Source organism: Lissotriton helveticus, chromosome 2_1, assembly GCF_964261635.1.
Source record: "Lissotriton helveticus chromosome 2_1, aLisHel1.1, whole genome shotgun sequence".
NCBI classification, from domain to species: domain Eukaryota; kingdom Metazoa; phylum Chordata; class Amphibia; order Caudata; family Salamandridae; genus Lissotriton; species Lissotriton helveticus.
Window position 1 is genome coordinate 287,536,547 of NC_136059.1, and position 15,978 is coordinate 287,552,524.

Sequence of the window (15,978 nt, forward strand, 5' to 3'; positions counted from 1 at the left end):
ATTTGGAAATAGGTGTTTCTTATTCCTGATTTCAAAGGAGCGGATTTATGAACTTCCAGGGGCAAGCATGTTTACACAGGGGAGAAGGGTTTAACTAATTAGGGTTTTCTGAGCAACTTTGGACAAAACAAAGGGCAAACTACAAAAAATGCTGAATCTTAAGAGCAAAGTATTTTTTTAAACTAACCTTTTACAGTTTTAAAACAAATAGCAGCCTTCTTACTACAGAACATTCATGAACATGACTGCAATGAATAACTACATATCAGAAGGATAAGGGCAAAACACCAACCAGTGTATTTTAATGTACTTGAATATCCCTCATAACTTGTTTGGTCATCTCTACAAATGAGAAAACCCCAAGAACATGGAAATGTTGAGGCACTCAGACACACATTGAAAACCCAGGTGTAGTTGTAATGTTGATCTGTTCATTTTTGTTCCTCTTTTTAGGGCTCTAATACTGCAGAGAGTCACTGCATCAAAAAGAGTCCTCTTTGAGATCTACAACAAAAAAATCTACAGTGCAGTTTAATGTTAGTGGCACAGGGTAAAAAAAATAAGACTTTGAATACTAAAATTAAGTTAAAAAAACCTTTACTTAGAACCATTCCAAAAAACTGCAAAGAGAAATATTCAGAATCTGGCATTTGTTGTTTTGTTTTTAATCGCTATTCATGGAATACAAGGATTACTCCTGTGAAAAATTAGCCAAATATAATTCGATTATTTGGGGAATGGAATTTTTCTGAACTGGGGTTTTACTACAATATTTTTTTTATCATAAAAGAGCACTAAATAAGAGAAGCTTTATATCAAAAAGCCAGGCACTGATACATGGTAAATCTCTACATTGTTTCTTTATCTTCACTTAATTGCATCACAAGTAACAAGAATAAAAAAGGCCATAGTTCATATATTTTTACCATTACATAGATCATTACAATTTCAAATGAGACTTTTTAAACTAGCACAGGACAAAGTTGATTAACTCCATGTGCAAAGAAGCTGAAAATATAACAAAATTAAACTGTAATTAAGGAAAGGGATAGGCTGAAAAGTCATAGCACCCTATTGCAACAGAAACTATTACCGTAATTTACCAGTCAGTTTCTTTCTTTTTAATTAATTGCACAGGTTTATGCTGTAATTCCGCTTTGATCTTGCTTTATATGATTTAATTTGATTTTTAAAGCCTAAAAGGATTTCACGTTTGATAGCAATTCAATATGAAAAGAGTCCAACAAATTCAAAAAGGAATCAGGAAGACTCAAATAGAACAAGTTGTATCGCTTGTTGGACATACTGTTGAATCAGATTTTGACTTTCTTCCATCAATGTCAAATGGTAAAAAAGAATAAATAAAAACAACATCTGCATTAAAAACCTTATGTCTGCATATCCAGCTGGATTAAAAACCTTAACTCTACATATCTGTGCTGCAAGTGCTTGGAATGTGGAGGTGGATTAATAGGATCAGTGATTTAAATGGGCTTCTGAGAGCCGCTTATAACATTTGTCTTCATCTTGATTTCTTAATTTGAGCAAATATTGGTGTGTTTTTTTGTTGCTCAAAGATCGATTTTAAACCAAACGTGCTAAACTTTGTCCATAAACCTAAATGACAAAAAAAAGCATGCAGAGTTGTTGCTATCCAGATCAATATGGATTTAAGTGAAACAGTAGAACTTGGCTTTTTCTAGTGCAAAATCCATATTGTAAATTGAATACATATGATATAAAAATATGGAATCATATAATGAATAGCTTTTAGAACAGCATCACGCTACCACACTTATGTTAGTTTTTTATTTTTTTTACAGATTCTGAAGACTTTTGTTTTGAAGTTTCATGTACTTTATTGATAACATTTATCAAGACTGTAATACTAGAGTACACGATTGCATAAATCAAAAGGCAGTTTCCAGTTGTATGAACAAAATAAACTGAAATACTTATTTGTCCTGGTCAACTTGTGTACATATACACATTGGTTACCACTGGCTAGGTTACATCTTGTGCCGCATATTACATTGGACAATGTTCAGATACAAAATCAGCATCCATTTAAAAGACAGTTGTTCTTCTCTTTCCATGTATATACGTCTTTTGACACATTCAGTCTAGTATGTGTTCAACATGACTTGTGGGGACATGACTACGTGTGATGATAATTCAGATATGCAAGTCTCTGAAAACTCCTTCGGCATGTCATACCATTCAACATAAGTTACAGAATGTTCCCCTTTGACGTTCTACTGAAAGGCAGGAACAGACCTCCTGTTGACACACTGGGACTCAAAGATGCAAGCTGTCTTGTATTCCGGAACGTGAAATGTTAATGTTTTCATAACTTTACAGCTGGCTTTGTTGACAAGTCTGTAAACTGAACTAGCCATTCTGTCCCTTTAATCAAATAAAATGCTGGTGCATTTTGTATTCTCCTCCAATCCTCACCTAAAAAAAACACATGATTGATATCCACTGACTGGAGAGACCCCAGGACTAAATATAATAGGGACTAATGGGACACATTTCAAATTGACTGTGGGGAAGTCTGCACAGCATCTACCCACATCATGCCTGACAGTACCCAGAAGATGAGTCTGCAGATATGATTATTTTTAAAAACAGTTTATACATTTTTCTATAAAAACATGTTCATAAAAAAAGGATCACACAGTTGATGCATTGTCATGGGTCATTGCGGAATCTGAAGTAACCCTTGGCTCATCATTTGTCTATCACTTTAATCCACCTCCACATTTAAAAATGTACTTACAAATTGACACATTTCATGTACTTATACTCAACATATTTACAGATTTTCAACACACACGAGTCAAAAGGTGTAAGGGGATGTCGGGAGTGACTGTATGGTAGTGATCTGATTTGTTCTTTATGTTTCCTGAAATGAACATAAGATTCAGATTCATGTTTCTCACAACTTCATTTAAATGAGACCTTTTCAACCACACAGATTTTCTAAACAAAAATTGATACAATGTATTAAAAACACATGATAACAAGAGTCTACATGTAAAAATATAACTTTTACATACACAATTTCAAAATAATGATACGTTTGCCATTTGTTGCATAAAATTTACAAATGTAATTTCCATTACTAATGTATATAACTGGCAAAACAGGAGAACAGATGGAACATTTAGACCATTTTGATGAGTTCATGGCATTCTGTACTCAGTGCTGGAAAGTGGAACATCTACTAGAACCAGGGTGAGATTCTTAATACATGCCATGGTTGAGAGGCTGTAAAAATAGAAACTGTTGAGACAAAAGGGTGCTAAAAAACACCAAACTCTGAGCACTGTGAGACAAGTCCACTGTACAACAAAGTCAATCAGCAGATGATTTACTAATGGAAGATGGTTCAAATGTGCTCAGATGTCAGAGCTGATATAAATGAGTTGATCTGTGCCATAGGCCAACTCTATGAAAACTACCAGGTTATGTTTCATATAAATTTCATTTATACTGGCCGGAAAAAATACTGTATCGCCCCTCTCAAGAAAGTGCAACTTAATGCTTCAGGATTCATAAGGCCTTTTGCAATTCTGCATTATGATTGGATATTGGCAAGGAGGAGGCAGTAAGTGGTGTGTATGACAATAAGCCACTTCAAAACTGAATCAATTCTATCATACTATTTGCAACACCCCTGCTGGATCTTCCTCAATGATTCTGACCATATTTTAGAGAATTCCTCAATACACATACTATCAGCTATACACAAGCTTTAACACTTTCAGCCAATTTCCTAAATTACAGCCACTTTGATCATGCTTACTAAATTGATGATATAAACATTGGAAGGCACAGTGGTAACGTTTTGTAGCATTCTAACATTGTACCTCTGAAAGCCCCAAATAGGGTCACAGGAGAGCATTATGCTTCAGGCTGACTTTACACGCAACATTTTCATAATGCTGTTACTAATATGTACATGAAATGAGAAGACCTGCATACTAAAAGGTGCAGGAAACAACTTACTACCTATTTATGAATGAAAAGCAATGCTGCCAACACTTCCTCTTGCGTGACAGAATTGGCACAACAGGTTACATTAACAAAAACATGGGAATAGGACAGAAACACAAAAAATTATTTACAGTAAAATCCTTTTTCTTAGAAAAGTTAATTGATACTATTTTTTTACAGAAGCAAAAAAGTGTGAAACCAATGAACAAAGGCATACCATATTCACTACATTATAATATATATTTATATATTTATTTATATATTTCTCATAGGTCTATAAGATCCATCTGTTCCTCCTAAGCTAAGGAATGGCTAATGTCATCGCTTTCATTTCAATAGGACAATTGCTGGTTTTGTAAATATCTGGGCAGCAAAGCTTCCCTGTTATATCCAGTAAGTATAAACACTAGCTGACTAGAACACCAACAGAAACGATCATTTTTTTCCCAGAAGTACACTTTTTCATTATTGCAAGTTTACAATTTTAAATTAAATATTTTTTCAGACTTACAAATTAATTATATTTTTCTCAAAATAAGTTTAGGCACAAATGCATTGTTCCACAGTGTGGAGAAGATTGCCATTCAGTCTCTCGGTTGTGCATTACAGCTTGCAACGTACTGCTTGAAACATTCTGATGATATGTTAAGAGAGTCATCCCTCAAGATGCACCTTCCTGTTGGGAATGCTGAAATTTCTCGTGCGTCTGCAGTTCTTAACTACTCAGACTTGTCTTATGTTACAAAAAGGGATAAAAGAGCAGTGTGGGTTTAAGATATTACAGCTCTTAAGGAAGTGGTCTCTTATTCAAACGAAGATATGAGGCAACTTGGACCTATAAAAGAAGAATCAAGGAAACAAACTAATTAACCTGGAATAATTAATTAAATTACACATGTACAGTAACTGTATTTGATCCAGAGTGTGCATTAATATGCCCTCGTGAAAGGAAAGGTACAAGATAATCCATACATAATTTTAACAAGTTCCCCTAAAAAGCACAAATTGAACTTATTATGGCCTTGAGGATAAAACTACAACACATCAGGTACTTCAGCAATGCATGCAATGAATCCCGTTTTAGGTATTCCCTTTAAAATAGGATATTAATAGGAGTCACATACAAGTTAAGAAATGGAAAATACATTCTGTTAGTGTATAGGAAGGCGGGATTTTTCACACTGCTGCTCTTTCTGCCTGCTGATTCACGTGTGAGCACACAGTCAGATAATTGACCTAATTTCCTAATAAACACTCCTATGAGCTCATGGGGGCCTAATTCCCTTATGAAACTTATTGCAAAAGCCAAAACTACACATGATGAGGATACTAAGCCCTTAATTGCGCAAATGTTCACCATAGAAGCGTGTGAGCTAGCCATGATGGTCTTATTTGTTTTAGATACTGGTACGATATCTGCATTTTGTTTTAATGTGCTGTCAGTTCAGCACACGTCAATGCTGTTGTACTGAACTGAAACTAACATTAATGGAGCAGTTAGGGTATGTTCTTAATGATACAAAATTAGTAACATTATCATGAAATGGCTACATATTGAAATTATGAGGAACTACTAACTCACTATACACTTGTTTGACTATAGTATGCTTGTACCCTCGCATGAGACCCTTGTTCACTGTTAGAAAAGGGAACAATTAGTGTGGTTTCTCAAAACTGCAAACTTGCCATTTTACATCTGTCCCATATGATTTGACGCATCTCCCATCCCAGGATGGGGTCCCGCCAAGGAGAGTGGAGGGGGCTCTGAAGATACCTTTTCTTCTTCCCTTCTTTTCAAACAGGCTGCTTTAGGATTCAGGTTTCTTTCTGTAATATAAATAAAGCAAACGCACATTTATCGAGTTGTCTTACCGCACAACATACTGAAAATAGTAACAATATCCTTGCATAAGCATTAACTTGATTTAACAGTTCGTTTAACAAACTTTGCGCATTTTGGCCAGTTCCAAAACAAGTTTACATTTTTCACTAGAAACCTCAATTTGGATTCAAAAGTAAATATTAAACAATGCATTTAAATGCCCTCTGTGTTCCCAAAAAATGGTGTGTGCGCCGGTCTCTTATTTTAAGGTCGGGGCATGACTTGAACCAATGAGGTTTTACAATATCTGCCAAGGGTTTCGCTATAGTTTTCAATAGGTGAATATGATAAAGAAAAAGTCAACCTCAATGTCAACTGTGCATCCACATCACATAGTCTGAACATGAACAAATGGGCATTTAAGACCGTTACATTTTGTGTATATGTACAGGGAAGACAAATAAGTCTTAACATATACTTCTGAGTAACTGGTGTTGTAATGGGATCTAAGCTCTTCTGATTCCGAGCATGGGATAAGCAGCATGATGGCATCAAGGGGTGTGGCATTTAAGACAAGCCATAGCCCTAAATACAAGGTAAACTACATAAATATGTATCCCACGCTTTAATGCAGTGTATGCTAAAATCTAAAAAATGTTACACCAAACAAAATCTAAAAGATGTCATATTCGAATGTTCCCTAATTTGTTAATTAGTATTATTAGAGGCGTTCACTGCAACATTTGAAAACCTGTAAGTATTCCAGAACTTTTACAAATTTGATGTAGTTCTGCTTCTGCATAATGTACACCACATTTTTAAGAACACTATAAGCTTGTGCAGAAATTTAGTTTCTTTGTCATGAATACAACACAAGCTGCTGTTTATATTATGAAAGTGAAGTACATTTTTAGAAATTAGCTAAGAGATCACGTTCATTGTATTGGATCAGCTCCTTTTCATTTAGTCTTAACTCGTTGAAATACAAATGCATCACAATAATTTCAGTTCCCGATATCTTGCCTACAGAACGATTTAACATTTACATTGAGTGCAATAAAAGACTAAAACATCCATCATTTTGGATGCAAGATAAAACAAATATTGAATTATCTTTCAATAAATGTAATGCAATATTTTAAAAATCACAGTGGAAAATAATATGACATTTCTAATTTCTAATTACTAAACCTATACCCTGCTTACATCGGAAAAAGCTTAAAACATTAGTTTCTGGCTGTTACATTCATTTAAATGTGGAAATAGAGCCCACTAATTTCTCCAAATAACTGATAAATGTAAACTTTAGCATTTCAGTCATGTCTCAAACAAAGCAGATATACACTTAGCATTATCTGTATGTTGCAATATAGTGATAGTAATTTGTTTTTATGGTGTTTACGCCACAGTTGGTACCATTTCTAAGCACTGAGAATAAAACATACCTTCTATTACCCCAGGTAATGGTACTCAATTGTTCGACCTCAAAAAGGATGAAATGTTGAGAGGAACCTGCCTGGATTCTAATGTGTGACCGGCAGGTCGTATCAGATGTCAGCAGCATGTGTTTTAATTATTTTAACTATAAAACATTATTAAATCTTCCCAGTGTTTAAAAATGACTCCTTAAGAAGTACAAAAATATAAAATGATTCCAAATTTGACATTTACGAGTGTGCGTGCATCAGGCAAAAGAAGTCCAAAGCAATGTTGCAGTATGTAACGTCTTTATTTTGAATTAATATTTTCAGATAGTAATGACAACTTCAGCTCAACCAATGCGTTTCGTTCTCCACGGAGAACTTCATCAGGGCTTAAAAAATGGCTTAGCAAAACCTCGATAACAACAAGTAGATAAGAAAAGTAAAAAATTGTTTGCTCTGCATATCTAACTCACCAGCGCATGGCCTACCTGCTGCAACGTCGCAGTCACCATTGCCCAAAATAACATAACCTAAGACATGTAATGATCCTACCGGACTGGTGTATTGCAAATAATAATGGTGCTGGAACAGCGACAGGCTAAAACAGGACAAGGAGAAGTGAAAAGGCAGGACTAAAGTTAGAAACTCTTATGACTAAAATGTCTCTGGAATGGACAAGAAGGGGTCTTCTTCTTAACTTTCAAATACAGAAAGAAGGTACCTTTGTCAAAGTACGGTAAGGACTCTGATGGGAGATATGGGTGTAATAAAGAATTATCAGAGGTAAAAAAGCACATCAACAGTATGACTGAGTTCCAACTCAAACTTGGTAATACTGAAAGCTGGAGAGCTAGAGGTATCTTCTAGAAAGAGTACACGTAACCTTACAATAAAACTTTTAAAATATGTGACTAAAACTACATTTCCACTCACCTCGGACTTGCTGTTCCAAACTAAGTATAACAGCAACAGCCTGGTGTAGTATTAGGAGCTTTGTCTGTGGCTTGTCGCTCTTGAGATGGAGCTGCACCATCCGTCCTAACTCTTTGAAAGCCTCGTTAATGTCACGTACACGCAGACGTTCACGAGCATTGTTGGCCATTCTCCTCTCCTTCTCCCGCTCTGCTTTCTGCTCAGGTGTGAGGTCTTCATCATCATTATTGCTGAAAAGCAAAAGTAAAGCATTTTCTAGTAGGGTTGGAAATAATTGGTGAAAATATGCATCAAGCAAACAAATATCATTAGTTCAATTTTTTTTTAGATTATCTAATTTCATTAACACCTATTCTTACTTGGATCTTACTGCAAAACTTTCACATATGCGATAAAATATCCCCTGCCGTCTATTATAAGGATACTGCAAGTCGCTGAGAAATTCCATGACCATAGAGAGGAATGAGGTTGAAGGTCATGAACTCTGCACCTTGGTTAAGGGAAAGGCTCAACTGATGCACTTCATAGCTGTTATTTTCCTAATAAGTCCTGCTATTGAACTAAGGTGATTTTCTTAAGGACCTGATGGGGTAGAATAATATTTGAGAAATGTTGGTAGTGAATACAATTTGAGGTGCCTTTTGAAGCCAACTTCCTACATTGGTAAAGCTCAGTCCATTTTAGGTCAAGCTGGTGTAGCAGGGCGAAGCACTTCATCCAGCGAAGGCATCTATTGTCGTCGACTTTCTGGGAATGTGAGACAGGGGATGTGCACGCGCAGGAGATTCCCCCATGTGAGCGCGCACATTCACCCACACGCCTTGCACATCTCCTGTCCCACATTGCCAGGAAGCAAATAACACACACACACACACGCGCGCAAGCGCACACACACGCGCGCACACACACCCCCCACACCCCGCTCACCGGCTCACACGCACACGGCCCCCCCACCTCACTCACCGGGTCACACACGCACACGCACAAACCCCCCCCCCCCCCCACTCATGGGCTCACGCGCACACACACATTTTCCCAGTCAGACAGCGATGAGACCATTGATTTCTGGAGAGAAGGCGGCAGGTCTTCCGTCTGTCTCTTTAACCGAAGGAGACGAGAGAAGGGACAGCGGTCCGCCCGTCACCCACCAAACCTTCAGCTTCTCTCCGCCCCTGCACTGTTTCCTCTCTGTCAGGGGGCGTAGGAGGAAGCACTACTAAGGATAGGGTGCGCGGCAAGACCCTGCCCCTCTCCCGAGTGCAGCTCCGCCCCTCCCCCCGCCTCACTGTGCCCATTCATTGTCGCGGGCTGAACCCGCATCTCGGCTCGCAGGGCTCCCGCAGGGAGGGCGGCGTGTGTGTAGGGCGAGGGAGCGGAATCCGCGGGGAGCAGTCTGCCGCAGGGTCAACGGAGGCTGGAATGGACGCACCCCGTGCTTCAGCTGCAGCCAAAACTAGCAGGTGCCGCTGAGGGGGGAACCCCTGGCGCTGCCCCCTCGCCAAGATGCCCGCCACCAGCAGGAGTGTTCAGAAAACCGTGGCGGAGATCCTCTCCAGAGCCGAGGGTGAGTACCTTGGGGGACTTCCTTGGTGTGACATATGAATGTTGCAACCACCCAAAATGTAATGATAGGCAAACCAGTGTTGCCTCTTCTGCCGTGTGGTCCCATTTCTCTTTCGCTTAAGCTGTGCCCTCTTAGTGGCACATTGTTTTGCAGGTGCCTAGTCAACCTAGTGGAGCCTACGCTGCCCCCGTGCACTTCCGATATGCTGACATATGGAGACTGACCAAGCTGTGAAGGAACCCTGATGGTCTGACATGACATGATGATACCTCTTAAGACGGAAGCCCCTCTTTCCTTTTCACCGGCATATGGCGGGTAGCTGCTGCTTCCTGGCTTGAGTGCCTGCAGCCCCTCGCTGCTTGTTGTCAACAGCCGCAGTCCTCGGTTCACTCCCTATCCTTCTCAGTGTAGCTGTGGTGCCAGTACCTCTGGACATGACTGCAGCCCCAGTGGGTACACTGCATGCGGCCCTAGCGCCCGGCAGTCCTGCCACCCCACTGACGGCACAGTTTCCCTTGAGCGACAGCGCCCAGTGACACTGACGCCGCAGCAGCACTTGATGCGTTGCTTTTAACCTGACAAACTTGGCAGGGCATGTTTTACAGAGACACTGGGCCAACTTCCAATTGTATTTGAAATACATAGATAAATAATTTGGACTGTCAAAGAAGCAAGTTGATAGTTGATAGAATTTAGGGTCGTGGTCCTCCATTGAGTGACACCAGATGGCTGTGACGAGGATGACCGAGCGTTTGGTTACATATATTTCAGACTCGCGTTCCTGTTACCGTGTGACTCAGTGCGTACTAACCGAGGGACAGCACAGTTACAGTACTTTATGACACTGCAGCCCAGCCCATGGAGTCGAAGAAGCCCTCGCTCTGAGTGCCATCTCTTGTAACCAGTCTGCTGATCCAGATTCTGGAAAAAGGCTCACTGTCTGCTTGACATGTTGCTTGCAGGGGGTGGTAGTACATTTTTCATTGCCTCACTTTGGCAGCAGAAGCCCTCTTGGGGGTGAGGTTGGACAGCATTCCATAGGGTGTAAATGGTAGCCAATGATTTAAGAGGGCAGGAAAAGGTGTGAGTCTCTCAAGGGGATGTTGCCTAGGAAAAATAAGTAAAAGACATTTTAAAGTATGTTGCATCTGTAACCAGACCTATAATAATTTCTTATCCACACGGTCATCGTCCTCCTAGTGTTTCTGATCCTACTTGTGATTTTGGCACTGGTGGTCCTAATGATCCTGATGTTTTTAGTCATCATGCTCTTTCTGGTTCTGACCCCCTTTTAATCCCCATCCGCTTTCTCCTGTTGCTCTTCTTTCTCTACTAATACTACTGTTCCGAGCACCATGGTCTTGGTCCACTCCTGATCCTCCTGGTTCTAATGATCCTACTGTTTCTCCCAAACCCCCTAGTACTGGTGTTCCTGGTCATGTTCCTCCCTCCAGTGTTCCAGTTCGCCTGGACTTCTGTTTCTAGTCCTCTGGTTCACCTTGTAGTCCTGTCCGTGAACCTATGGTTTTGTAAATCCAGGTCCCTTTGTTGGTCCTGGTCCTCCTACTCCTAATTCACCTCATTAGTCCCTCGGACTTCTTGGCCCTCTTCTTCATCCTTTTGGTACTGCTCTTTCTGGTTGCCTTCTGTCCTTGGTCCTCCCTTTGGCTCTCGTACCCTGTCCTCTGTCATGGTCATCCTTTTCCTAATGGTGATCATAATCTCAGTGGGGGTCCTTATCCTCCTCCTCTTCTGGTACTCTTGATCCTTGTCCTCCTGGTAGTCCTGTCTTGGCGAATAGGCCATGTTCCTTCTTATTGTCCAGCACCACAACAGCATCACTCAGCACCACAACAGCACTGTCCTTGCTTGCTACCAACAAGCATTGCCATAGCCAATAGGACTCGCATTAGGAAAGTGTAAGCCATTGGCTTTGTGAATTCCAATGCTATTAATTTATATATTTTCAAAGCTAACACATTAAAAAAAATGTCATTTACAATACCAATAGCTCACACTTTCCTAATGCGAGACCTATTGCATTGCAAATGCTTGTCAATGTAAGGTACTCCCGGTCAAAAAAAGCAGTAAAAGTGAATTATGAAATCAAATTGTTATAGACACTCTTTGAATGCGGAGGTAGGAAAGCACACTGTGTCAGGTGCATCCTTATATGACATCTCAAACTTCTAGAGCCAGAAACTGCAGAACATTGAACTATTTCTTCAAACACAGAGAAGCATTTAGATTGCAAGCGCAGGAGCCTCTTTATCTGGGTAGCGGCAAGAGTAGACATTAGACCCCGCATCAACTTTGGATATTTCAACACGGAGCACCATATAGTGCTTCCCCTGCATGCTGACATCAGTTTATCATCATATTCCCTCTGACTAAAGATAGACAACAATACAGAAAAACGAAAGAGGAACCTTTATAACACAACAAATCCACTTCACAGAATTGTGAGGAGGGTGGGCGGTAAGGAATTTATGATTAGTCAGAGTATCTACCAGAAAGAGAATTAAAGGTAAGTAACTTGTTCTTCTGATGGTACTTCTAACTGCGATTTCTTCACCTTTTTAATCAATACCCACGCAATAGTTATGCAAGGAGAAGGGTCTGAGGAATGGACTTTACAGCAGGGAGTCCTGCAGGATTGACACTGCAAAATGATCTTCTGTGCCGACCTGAGATGCCTGGTGAAGGTATGGATGGATGCCCATGTATTACCCTGGGAGATATTGAGTGCTGAAACATCTCTCACTAAGGCTGTATTGGTGGCCTTGGCTCTGATGAAATGAGCTCAAAGGCACTTAGGAAGATGCTTCTTGGCCAAAGCATAACACAACTTGATTGAGAATACAATCCATCCATACAAGACCCACTTTTGGGTTGCCTTCCCTTGTTTACCCACACCAGCGAATAACACGAAAAGTTGACAATCTACTACACAGTGCTCCCTAGTCCCGTCAATACAGAAACTAAGAGCCTATTTGGTATTCAACCAATGCAGCCTCACCTCCTCCTCAGGTGGATATTATGAAGTGAAAAAAGCAGAAGTGATAGACTGTCCTAAAAGGGAAGTGCAACACCACCTTCAGAAGAAAGGGTGCTCGATTGCAACGCACCAATTTGTCAGGAAAGAATGTGGTGTACGATGACTGCACATATTATGCCACCAGCTAACTGATGCATCATGAAGACCTGGTGGTGATAAGTAAGACAGTCCTAATAATCGGAAAACTCAAGGTACAACTGTGTAAGGGCTAAATGGTGTACACCAAGAATTAAGACCAAATTAAGGTCCCACTATCGCATAACAAAAGGAAGAGGAGGAGCTTATAAGCAAGCCCTTTCAAAAAACATATCACAAAGGGTTAATCAAGAAAATGCAAAAAGGCCGACCAAGCCTATGACAGGGCCTACAGCCAGACCTTGAAGGGCCAAAGAGAGAACAAACTGGAGTCCCTCAAGCAACTTCACATGATGAGGGTAAATATGTCAGTCTTGGCACCATGCCACAAACTTATTTGAAGGACAGAATAGACAGACCTAAAAACGGGCAACAAGCCATTGAAATCATTTCCAGAACTTCCCGCAGCAAATCACGATCACTCAGGTAATTCCGCTCAATCTCTATTCAAAGAGGTACAGTTAGTGAAGGTTTAGGTGCAGAATCCTGTTCGGCTGTTGGGACAACAGATTTTCCAGAAGAGGAAGCTGAAATGGAAGGCATGTGCTTAGGTTCAACAGGTCAGAGTACCAGATTCTCCAGGCCCAACCATGGCTGTCAGGAGGAGCCGACCTTTTTCAAACATAATGTGCCAGATCAGTGGCAGGACTATGTAGCAGAGGCCTGAGTTCACAGAGGCCAGAAAACATTACAGGGAGGACCTCGAAGAGGAAACAGCACGGCGCAGAAGGCTCAACAATGTGGATACTCTGAATTACCGAACAGATGTACCATGGGCACGTTACACATGGCGAAAATACCCTGCTCCACCTCCAAATACAAGCTAATCTAATGATCTGCAAAGCTGGCATCTGCTGAGTTGTCCACCCTGAAGTTGAGAGAACTTACAAGATGGTAACCATTAAAAACCCCCTTGAGGGACTAGCCACCATCATACACTAAAAGACTCTAAACAAAAAGTGCATGATGCTTGTTCTACATAGCAATTGCGCTGTCCATTAAGCCAGACAGATCTGCCCCTGATGGAAGGCAATAAAGCCAGGGGGGTTAAGCTAACGACACAGAGTTTCAGAAGACTTATGAGGTGTTGCTCCTCCATCTGAGACCAGAGACCTTTGAACTGCGTCCAGGTGGCCTTTCCAGCACAGAAACAATGTGTTTGCCATGTCTTCAAGCTCCAGAAGGGGCTAGGAAGGTCATCAGACAAAAGTCAGATTGGCACCAGTCATCCATCACTGAAGGTCACAGTCTGCCTCATCCAAGACATGGATGCTGTCCAACAGGCACTTCCAGTGTTGGACCCACTGCAGAGTCGGTGTCTTCCAGCAAGCATGAGGCACTAGCAGGATACACAAGACCAAGAAGCCGCATAACCCTCCAGGTTCAAACTAGGGCCTGAGCCCTAAACATGGGGGTCACAGCCTGAATGTCCTGGATCCACTGTGGAGGAGGGAATGCTCTCTGCATCACTGTTCCCCAGATGGCACCTATAAAGAAAATCGGCTTTATAGGCTGATCAGAATACTTCAGTTCAACCCATGTCACTGGCAGGGGCCAGTTGTAGAAGTAAAGACATTTTTGAATGAGCAGTGGATTGGGCAAAAAAGACAGCAAGCAACAAACTACACCAATTTGAAGGATCCATTGATCCTAATTAATAGCACACCCAGCAAGCAAATAAAAATGAATCCTGACCCCTACCACCATAGAGAGACTGAATAAGGTCGAATTAAAGTTATTTGGTGAGGCCTGAAGCTGGTGACGATCAATAGGATGAGTGCTATCCTTGTTGCTGGATATAACCCCTATCACCACCACAACCTCTGGTCCTGCGAAAGGACTGCAATAGTAGAAACCAAAAACGTTGGGAGCAAAGCTCAGGATCTGTGCTAAAAGGCACAGAAAAGAGAGAATGACATCAGGGCGCAAGCTCTGTGATGACACATCCAGGGGGAGTGTTGTCAACATGGAGTTTTAGGTCACTGCCTGCTATTGCTAAGTTTAAAGATTCAGAATGACACCTAGGAGGATTCAAAAGGTGATAAATGTATATTATATCATGTTATCGATGTTTTTATAGCATGCTACTGACCCGTGAGGGTATCCTTGCGCTCTGTAGCAAGTGTGGGAAGCTAGACTCTGGGTGCTTACGCCAAAAGTCAGGTCTTTAGCTTCTTGCAAAAGTTAAGAAGAGAGGAGGAGGCTCTGATGTGTTATGGGGGGGGTCATCCATGGTTTAGGGGACAGATACGAGGAGCTGCGGCCCCCTGCCCTGCTTTTGTGTAAGCGTAATGTTTGTGCTAGTGAGACACTGGCACATCGGTGGAGTCTGGAAGATTGGTGGAAGTGAATGCGGCTATTCAGGTAGGCAGGATCAGTGTTGTTGAGAGCTTTGTAGGTGTGGGTAAGAAGTTTAAAGTGTCCACTCTTATGTATCATGAGCCAGTAGAGTTCTCTAAGGAGTGGCGTGATATGGGTTCAATGTGGATAGTTGAGGTCTAGTCTGGCAGCTGTGTTTTGGATGTTCTACAGTCTTCTTGCGAGCTGGTTGGCAAGCCCTGCCTAAAGGGCGATCCCATAGTCTAGTCTGCTGGTGATGAGGGCTTGAGTGATTGTATTCCTGGTGTTTTCTTATAGTCACTTAAGATTTTCTTTAGTGTCCTTAGTGTGTTAAAGCAGGCCAAGACCACTGCTTTGACTTGAGCAGTCATGTCTAGTTTGTTGTCTACGAGGTTTTTCATGCAAAGAGGGCTCAGGCGGTTCAAAGGTCTGTGGACCACCAGGTGGGAGCCCCATAGCGAGGCATTCTTCCCAAAGACTTCCACCCCGGTCTTGTCAGAGTTCAATTTGAGACAACTGGATTTCACCCAGGTGGCCACTTGGGTTATGCGTGTGGTGAACCTGATCCTAGTGTTGGGTGTTTTGTCCATGGGGGACAGTACCAGTTGCATGTCGTCTGCATAAGGGAGGATGGTTATATTGTGAGCTCGTATGTCGTCGGCCAGCGGGGTCATGTAGAATATGAAGAGCATTGCTGAGC

At 41.2% G+C, this 15,978-nt stretch overlaps 1 protein-coding gene across 26 annotated transcripts in view; it reads right to left on the reverse strand.

Moving 5' to 3' along the window:
• Positions 1-2,904: 2,904 nt before the first annotated feature.
• The window catches only part of TCF4 (transcription factor 4), a 990,735-nt gene continuing 977,661 nt past the window's right edge, over positions 2,905-15,978 (reverse strand). For 24 of the 26 annotated variants that reach the window (XM_078674835.1, XM_078674838.1, XM_078674828.1 and 21 more), the window contains 3 exons: positions 8,182-8,411; positions 5,689-5,829; positions 2,905-4,837 (listed from right to left, as the gene is read on the reverse strand). In XM_078674835.1, coding sequence (XP_078530961.1) covers positions 5,693-5,829; positions 8,182-8,411 — 367 coding nt within the window. In that variant the 3' untranslated portion in view covers positions 2,905-4,837; positions 5,689-5,692. The remainder of the gene's footprint in view (positions 4,838-5,688; positions 5,830-8,181; positions 8,412-15,978) is intronic. The other 2 variants (XM_078674839.1, XM_078674829.1) reach the window with 1 other exon arrangement.